Source organism: Echinops telfairi, unplaced genomic scaffold (genome assembly GCF_000313985.2).
Source record: "Echinops telfairi isolate 266 unplaced genomic scaffold, ASM31398v2 ScPeMD7_7458;HRSCAF=8496, whole genome shotgun sequence".
Lineage (NCBI taxonomy): Eukaryota > Metazoa > Chordata > Mammalia > Afrosoricida > Tenrecidae > Echinops > Echinops telfairi.
Genome location: NW_022111358.1, coordinates 35,524,945 through 35,534,052, shown reverse-complemented (window position 1 = coordinate 35,534,052; position 9,108 = coordinate 35,524,945). Strand labels below are relative to the sequence as shown.

Genomic DNA, 9,108 nt, shown 5'->3' with positions numbered 1-9,108 from the left:
GCTGCAGGAGGGCTGGACCCTGGGCCGGGCGGGCGGGGTGCGGGCAGGCCCCTCGGCCTCTTGCTCGCCGGCGCCCCCTGGTGCTCGTGTCGCTCCGCAGGCTCCCGGACCTCCGTGCTCTTGGCCTTCGCCCTGCTCTGCCAGCCCTGGCCTCCCCAGGCGGGCGCCTTCCCCGCCATGCCCTTGTCCAGCCTCTTTGCCAACGCCGTGCTGCGGGCCCAGCACCTGCACCAGCTGGCTGCTGACACCTACAAGGAGTTTGTAAGCCCCCCTACCGGTACCCCCCCCCCAGCCCCCGACACTGGGTGGAGGATGGGTGGGAAGGGGTGAATCAATCCATGCCCCCTGCCCCAGGTACTGGGAGGAAACTGACTAGCTCAGAGGCCTTTTAACCACCCCAGACAGAGGGGGGCAGGGGTGGGTGTGGGGGGTCGTAAAGCAGTGCTGACCCAGGACTGGGTGTGTCCCTCCCCCAGGAGCGCACTTACATTCCGGAGGGCCAGAGGTACTCCCTCCAGAACGCCCAGGCCGCCTTCTGCTTCTCGGAGACCATCCCAGCACCCACCGGGAAAGAGGAGGCCCAGCAGAGATCCGTAAGTAGCCGCTCTTCGTGGCAAGTGGCCCTCGCCTCCCAGGGGCCCACCGGCACGGCACCCACACGCCTCTGCCCGGCCCTGTGTCCGCAGGACGTGGAGCTGCTGCGCTTCTCGCTGCTGCTCATCCAGTCCTGGCTCGGACCCGTGCAGTTCCTCAGCAGGGTCTTCACCAACAGCCTGGTGTTCGGCACCTCCGACCGCGTCTACGAGAAGCTCAAGGACCTAGAGGAAGGCATCCAGGCCCTGATGCAGGTGAGGGGCGGGGGCCCCAAGCCCCGGGGAGGAAGAGAGGAAGCTGGTTTCGCTGCTGAGGACAAGCGGGTCTCCGGGCAGCCTGGCCTTGACCCAGAAGTCCTTTCCCCCCCCTTGTTCTCCATGGGGACCCTTTTCACTGTGCCGTGGGAGGTGGGGTATGAGCTGGCGGGGTGGGAAGGGAGGGCCCAGCCCTGAGCCTCTCCTGGGCCCCTTTCCCTTTGGCAGGAGCTGGAGGAGGGCAGCCCCCGTGCCGGGCAGATCCTCAAGCAGACCTACGACAGGTTCGAGACAAACTTGCGCAGCGAGGACGCGCTGCTCAAGAACTATGGGCTCCTGTCCTGCTTTAAGAAGGACCTGCACAAGGCGGAGACCTACCTGCGGGTCATGAAGTGTCGTCGCTTCGTGGAGAGCAGCTGTGCCTTCTAGCTGCGGGGCATGCCGCCGCCCCCCCCCCCCCAACACACACACACCCCTTCCCTGGTCCTAATAAAAGATCATGTTGCATCGAATTGTCTGAGCAGAGCTCATTCTGTGAGGAGTGGGACACTGGTGAGGGGTGGGTTGGGAAGGCCCCAGAAGGTCTCCTGGGAGCCAGAGTGGCTGAAATATAATGGACTCAGCTCTTGCGAGCCAGAACAAAGCAGATAGGGTCACTAAGTCTGTCCAGGACTTTGCTGGACACTCAAAGGTCAGGGCCACCCTACAAAGTACTTGAAGGCTTTTCTCCCTTTCCCCAGCAATGCGATACCCAAGCTGCTGGAGAAATGAAAGGGTGGCGGGCTACTGAGTGCAGGCGCAAGATTCCCCAACATGTCACATCAAGAGAAAACAACGAGAGTGGCCATAGAATGATCAAAGCCCACACCCACTGCCATGAAGTCGTTTCAGACTCAGAGCACTCCTACAGGACAAGGTAGAGCCTCCCCTGTGGGTGTCTGAGACTCTTGACTCTTTACCGGAACAGACAACCTCATCTTGCTCCGGTGGAGTGGCTGGTGGTTTCAAACCACTGACCTTGCAGTAAACAGCCCAACGCATAGGTAGTAGAATGACACTGGGGCGGACATGTTTAGATGAATACACTCTCAACCCAATACTCTCGAAAAATGAGGATGAAGAGGAAGCCCGCTCATGGTGACCCCGTGTGTCGGATTAGCTCAGCCCTCCACCGGGCCCTCTTGACGGACTTTCCTCAAGTGGATGGCCAAAGCACCTCAAGTGGGCATGAACCAGCCAACGGTGAACCTCCCACCTCCAGGGGAGAATTGCAAAACGAACTGGGGAGGGCACAACCAGGGTGACTGGGATCGAGCGGAGACAAGAGAAGTGGGACAGTTCCAGTTGAGGGCCAGCAGGGGCGAGGGAGTAACCACGAGCGGTGAGGGCTGGTGGAAGGGAATGCTGTCCCAGCCACCAACACAGCGCTTTCACCTTTGAACGTGGCAAGGAGGGTGCAGACCGGGACAACCATGAGGGCTGAGACGCCAGCTCAGGCAGGACCCACTCCACCATGCCGCCGTCCCGACTTTCGGACGCCTCCCTGACTCTCGTCCCCGACTTTCGGACACTTCAAGGACGTGTGATATTTAAATGTTGGCAACCAGTATACATGGAAACCACTCTTAGACACAAACTCGGGCCACCTCCAACAGAGTGGTCTCCAAGCCGTCAGGGGCAATTTTGTTCTGAGAGCAGTGGGTTGAGAACACTTCGTCTAAATAAAAGAAAGAATTAGAAAGACCGTGAGACTCAGCTTTCTCAGTGGAAAAGGGGTATGATTTATCTCCTTGGAAGTGCTGGGTGTAGATGAAAAGAAATGAAGTTTCCTAAATGCAGCAATCAAGAAATTGTCATTTAAATTAACAACCCAATAAAATATTCATCTAAAATTGTGGCGATTTTTGAGGTTTCCGGTGTTCGCGAGCTTTTCTGCAAAGATGTCTAAGCACTTACTTATAAAGCATATTCCGTCCAGTGACATGGTGACATTGTTTGTTTCCAAGGCTTTCCAGAGGGTAAGGTTTTAGAGCTAAGTGTTTAGTCTCCTAAGCCCTTTGGCTAAGTGGCTCTTGTGTGTCCTCTGGTTGATTCTGACACACAGCGACCCCACACGACAGAACAGAACTGCTCCCTAGGGAGCAGACCTGCCTAATTCATACACATCTGACCACTGTCATGGGTTCTAACTCCGAGCGTCCCTTTGGGTGGCAGGGTAGAACTGCCCCAAGAGGGAGGAAAGGGAAATGTACGGGGAAGTATGTATGGTATATATGACTTTTGATGGTCCTCAATAGTTGCCCGGGATTTCAGACTCTGGTTTGGGGGTTTATTATAATTATAGTTATGACTAACACCAGCATTATGAATAACAAAAGCTAATGTGTACAAATACACTTGGCTTTACAAGTGCTGCCATTTCCTTCGAATTATGATCCCCAGGTAAAGTCGATAGTCGCGATACTAAGAGGTCCCACTGAGTTCTGTTTGAATGCAAACTCTCAGAGGTTTGTTCGGTTTCAGAGAAGATTCTGAACTGCTAGCAGTCTCGAAAGTCAAATATCGAACTTATTTTCTCAACAAGAGCCCAGCAAGTGGCCTTGACTATCCCTCTGAGGATAAATGCTTAGAGCAGTGATTCTCTAAGCAAGCAGGTCCCATGCCCAGGGGGTAATGGTCTGACCCAGGGGGCTCCAAAAGCAAGGACCTACACTTTCCTGGATTATGGGCTATAGGACAAACGTTTTTTATTGCTGGAGGGGGGGAATTATAGGAAACAGAAGGATTTCTCTCAAGCTGTCTCCCCCAAATATATGCCAAACGTAGCTGCTTGCGAATGACTACACACGTGGAGGTCATCAAGAATAGATCAGGGGTCATTCTCCCTAAGCGCTATCAGCCATCTGGAGCAAGCAGGCACCACTGTTTATCCCACAAGTAGGGCCCACTCCCTTCTGATAAGGATAGTAGTTGTCTGTTTCCTTGTAGGAGACACCAGAGGTCAAACCCGCCCAAGGATGACCAAGGTGAGGCTGCCATCATGAATCTAGGGTCCGCCCATCTTGTCACATGTATAACCCTAGACCTTCCCATTCCTATGGGCTCACCCCTAGCTCATCCCCTTTCTGTCACGCTGATGCCTATCATACAGCCCCTTCCTACAATGTGTATGCCTATTGTACTGCCCCTTCCTGTGACGTGTGGTTACCTGTAATCATGTCCCCCTAAAGAGATATAACGCTTGGTTAGCAATAAAGAAAAGCTCTCCCTGGTCCTCGGGCCTGGAAGCTCTCCCCAGCGCCTGGGGGCTCTACCCTGCTCTCATGGCCGGGCTCCCCTCACGAGGACCACCAAGCGGGGCTGAGGTGAGCAATGCTACCATGAATTGTGTCTGACTCCATTACTTGACTCTCTCTTCTACCTCTCATGCTCTCTATGACTTTACTATAATCTTTACTTATTATTGCTGTACAATTGCACCTACCAGACCTATGATGATTTGTGGGGGACCCCCCTCCTCCCCACAGGCACTGAACCCCATAGGTTCCCAAACTTATTTGGTCTACCGCCCCTTTATCAGAAAAAAAAAACCCAAAACAAAAACCTCAGAGCCCCCTGGCAATTAAAAACTATTGTACTGTATCCCACAGTTGAGGGTACCGGGTAGGAATCTTTTGTAGGACTCCAGGGGTGCTGCCCCCTGGATCGTTTCATTTCAGCATGCTGCCCCCACCCCTGGCCCACAGGGGATGGTAGGGCCCACTGTGGGCAACACTGGTTTAGAGTAAAAGATCTCTCCCCCACCTGGAGTTAATCAGGGTAAATAAGTGTGAGCTAGTGGTTCTAACGTTCAAAGAGTACGCTCAGGATGTCTGAGATACAGTGAAGGCAGCTCCCCTTAGAAGATTGGGCAGAGGCCAGCTTTTACAGAGGAGGAAGAGATGCCATAGGGCCCTGTATGCTTGGAGAAGTGACAAGGATGAGCAGCTAGAGGCTTGGTTGTGTGGGTCCCTGGGGAAGGAAGGGAAACAGGTTCTGAGCCTGCCAAGGAAAATATCTAGCCCAAGGGGCAGTTGGCCCAAAGTACTGAGCTCTTCCAGCTATAAGCCAGAACTCAAGCAATGGTCGCCCTACCCGGACCAACACCTGAGGCAGTGGCTGCTCCCCCAAATGTCCCCAACAGCCTGCCTGGGGAGCCGGCTCTGTCAGGCTCTCTGTCAACAGCGACACCGTGTGGCAGTGAGGAGGAAGGACAGCAGCAGGCTAAGCTTCAAGGCTCTCCCTACTGGAGAGAGGGAGTCTGAGCAATCCCACCGCATTACCTTCTCTGGATCTGTGGGACCATTGCAGACCTGCAGTGCTGCCTCCGCAATGTCAAATGGCGGGAGACTCTTCAATTTGGGGATGCCGTTTTGCAAGATGAGACAAGAGACTCAGCGCCCCCTCAATCTCTCCCGGGAAGCTTTCCTGATCTGAGTTAGGCGCTCTTGCCCGCCGCAGAGGAGTTAACCTGCATTTATCATTCATCACTTCCCGTTCACTGGCTCTAGCTTCCCTGACATGAGCTGTGGAGCCCTGTTGCCCTGTATGTGTAACTGTTGAAACCAAAGGAGACGGACTGACACCGTGGCTGCAACAATGGGCTCAGGCATAGGAACACTTGTGAGGACGGTGCAGGACTGGGCAGTGTTTCCTGCTGCTGTGCACAGGGTCACTGTGGGTCGGAACCGAATCGATGGCACCTACCATCACCACCACCCCCTTGTAAACAGGCTTCCTGACTACCTCGTGTTCATTCCAAACATGTGAATAACTTGCCTTACACACACGAGATAGGAGAGTAGATGCCACTGTATAGTCAATGCCATGGTCACCAAGTTAAGTCTGGCTCATAGTGGCCCCATCTCAAAAAAACCCCAAACCAAACTCACAGCCATCAAACAGACCCCGTAGGGCAGAGTAGAACTGCCCCTGTGAGTTTCCAAAAGGGTAACTTTTTACAGGATTAGAAAGCCCTGCCTCTCTCCCCCGAGTGGCTTCAAACTGCTGTCTGTGCAATTAGCAGCCCCTCACATAACCACCAGGGCTCCCCACAGGGCAGAGTAAAACTGCTCAATAGGGTTTCTAAGGCTGTCACTCTTTACTGCACCAAGAGGCAGCCACATCCCTCTTTCCGTGAGATCCTGATTGGTGGGTTCAAACTGCCATTATTTGGGGGATGCCATTTTTTGCAAAATCAAACAAGAGATTTAATCCCACCTCAGTCTCCTCTGGGAAGCGTTCCTGATCAAGTTGGGTGCTCTTCCCCAGCAGAGGAGGTCCCATGCCCTCCTCGTTTCCCGTTCACTGCCTCTAGCTTCCCTAACGTGCTGTGGAGGGCAGGGCTGGTGCTCTGTTCATCGTTTGCCCTTCTCCTTGCATGGGTAACTGAGGAAAGCATGGGTGTATTTTGTCTCTGATGCTGCGTCTTCTCCCAGGCTGGGAGGTCATCTGTCAGGTTGTGGACAGCCCTTTCGAAGTCTCATTTGCTGTTCTGAGGGCAGGCCGAGCAGGGGCCCTGTCCCCTCTAGTGAACCACTGTCCAGAGCGAAGTTGTTTATGATGCCAAGCTGGTCCTTTCTTGGAAGTTGTACTCCAAGTTCCAAAGTGCAACTGTTTTTATTTTTGGAGCTTGTCTTAATTTTGCACAAGTTTTCATCAGTGATGTGGCAGAGAGATGCAGTCAGCTATCCTAACTTTTCCATTTAGCTTATCCAGCATTTCAGCAGCCCATACAAAACTGTTTTGGGGGTACGGGTGGGGTGAGTATATGGCTGTACAGTCCTCATGCCTTTCCTGGGGTGAACAATCCAAAGAACAGAGGAGGAAATTGGGTCACATCGAGTCACCCCAGAACTTTCCTCTTGAAGCTTCAAAGAACCCATTTGCAGATCAAAGTATGTGCTTCCTGACAGAAAGGAGGCATACATGTTGGCACTCTGCCCTAAGAGCCTGTGTGGATCAGACACACCGCGGCGGGCACTCACAGGTGATTACTGCCATGGGTTAGGGACTGGAACCCAGGGTTATTTGGGTCTCTTACCCTGAGGCCTCTACCTGCCAGTCGGGGGCAGGGCTCCAGGCGAAGGGTGCTGCCTGTGTGACCACAGACAGATTGCGATCACACACTCCACGGTTACTGAGTTGAAGCCTAGCCAGTCAGAGCCCCTTTGCCAAAGCTGCCGCACAGACTCCCGCATGATGGCCTCAAGCTCGGAGCTGGGCGCTGGCACTCCAGAGGCAGGCAGGGGAATGTGAAGACGGGGGTCCTACACCACAAAATTAGCTCCAAGACAGTCAACAGAAAACGATGAGAAATGAATTGCATTTGAAATCATTTTATTTCGTTTCTCTTCAGTCTGATGCTTGGGGGCCACCTGTGGTTTGGGGGAACAAATGGCAGTGGGAATGGAAATGGAGGGGGCACAGGCAGGAGCCTCTCTTTTGAACCCAAGTGAATGCATTAAGCAGAGAGCAAGGAGCAAAAGGCCCTTCCATGTGCTGAATACTGAGACTGAAATTCCTATAGAACTTGAACAAGAAAGCTGAACTTGGAGGTGGCTGGGATACAGTGGACACAGGCCCAGAGACTGTCGGCACCACTACGGAACACAGAGTAACGCAGCCTCACTTGGGCTTCGCCTGAGCTCGCGACTAAGCCCCGAAGAAATCTCTGCCAGTGACCATTTCTGTTTAACACTTTTCTGCTTGTTCAACGGCAACCTGGTTTTCCTCCTCTTGGTTGTCCTGTTTCGGCCTGTAGGCTAGCTTCCGTGTCTCTACTTTGCAGGGCCAATAGCTCGAGTGCAGTGCTATGATGGCAAAGCCCACTCCCAGGGCAATGCTGCAGCTGATGATGATGATAATGATGATGCAGACAGTGGGGTTGAAGTCTTCAGCGAGTCCTGCCCAAGCACAGAAGACAGGGAGATGGGAAAGCCCGAGAGCAAGAGAATCATCCCGCTCCAACTCCCCAGGCCCCTAGCACAGTCCCCTCCTCCCCAGTCCACTAAACCCCGCCCCCCCTCTGTTTTCAGAACTCCATCAATCACCCCCACGCCTACCCAGGACTGACGAGAAGGCGTCTGCATCACCTTGAAGGACAACAACAGCTATGTCTTTGCTGGCAGAGCCCAGCTGGTTGGTGGCCTTGCAGCAGTAGGTCCCAGCATGGTTCTGCATTGCCTTCTGCGGGAAATCAAGGTCGAAGATCATCCCATTCCAGGTACACACCAAACGTGGAGTTGGGTTTCCCTTTGGGACACAGGCAATCATCTGCTCTGTCCCTTCCACCCACGTCTGATTGCCAGGACAGCCGGATTCCTCAAACCGTGGTTCATCTGCAAGACAGAGCCGCCCCAGGAGCCCAGCTGGGTGATCACATTCCCTTCTTCTTCCCTCCTGCTCGCCTTCCCTCCCACAGCTTTCTTTCCTAGGGGAGGCCTGGGTGTTCCCCGCAGTGAGCCATGCTCCTCGACTTCGTTTCCCAAGTCTGCGAGGCCTTTTTCATGGGCTAGCACTAGGTGACAACACCACGCTGTCAGTGGTGGCAGGCCTTGCTACCTCTCCCTCTGCTAGTCAGGAAGCGGCAGAAGAGAACCTAGAGGGGACACTTTTCCTAGTTCTCAAAATGGAATTTTGCATGAGCTCCGGGTATCGCTTGTTAGAGTTCAGCCATCGATAAGCCTGCACAGCAACTCCCTGCTGCTTTTCTTTCTGACCCACTTCCTCCTCAACTTTCTCGCGACTCTCGTCGCTAGATCTTCCGTGTGTTCTGGGTAAGGAAAACATGGCAACTCTAATAAGGAAGCCATCGGCCAAGAGGGTCCCTGGAAATGGGAAATTAACAGTGTCTTGTCTTGATACGAAGTCTCAAGTCTCTACTCACAGAAGACATGGAGCTGGGTGTCAGCGGTCTTGATCAACCGATAATCCTGCACCACCACGGAGGCCTCGCAGGAGAAATTCCGGCCGTCGTCTTCCTCCCTGGCAGTAAGTGAAATCCAGGCAGGCTCCCCAGGGGCAGGGAGGTATGGGGCTCCCTGAAGTCTCAGAGTAGGGCTGGGCGATGTTAACACATGCCCTGAACATGTCACCTTAACTCCCGTCCCCACCAGGGGGTAGGATTCGTTGATCTCCAGGATTGGTGGAGGGAAGCCTGCAGGAAAGGAGAGAGAACAACATGGCTCCGGCTGCCTCTCCGGTCTTCTCGCTGCTAATG

The 9,108-nt window shown here is 53.8% G+C and overlaps 2 protein-coding genes across 2 annotated transcripts in view; one reads left to right on the top strand and one right to left on the bottom strand.

The window, feature by feature from the left end:
• LOC101659532 (somatotropin) overlaps window positions 1-1,277 on the top strand; it is an 8,417-nt gene extending 7,140 nt beyond the window's left edge. The window contains exons 2-5 of the mRNA XM_004707275.2: window positions 8-261; window positions 477-593; window positions 687-848; window positions 1,077-1,277. Coding sequence (XP_004707332.2) covers window positions 8-261; window positions 477-593; window positions 687-848; window positions 1,077-1,277 — 734 coding nt within the window. The remainder of the gene's footprint in view (window positions 1-7; window positions 262-476; window positions 594-686; window positions 849-1,076) is intronic.
• Window positions 1,278-7,245: 5,968 nt separating this feature from the next.
• LOC101658359 (intercellular adhesion molecule 5) overlaps window positions 7,246-9,108 on the bottom strand; it is a 6,266-nt gene continuing 4,403 nt past the window's right edge. The window contains exons 5-7 of the mRNA XM_045299947.1: window positions 8,776-9,045; window positions 7,952-8,227; window positions 7,246-7,792 (exon numbers count right to left, since the gene is read on the bottom strand). Coding sequence (XP_045155882.1) covers window positions 7,581-7,792; window positions 7,952-8,227; window positions 8,776-9,045 — 758 coding nt within the window. The 3' untranslated portion in view covers window positions 7,246-7,580. The remainder of the gene's footprint in view (window positions 7,793-7,951; window positions 8,228-8,775; window positions 9,046-9,108) is intronic.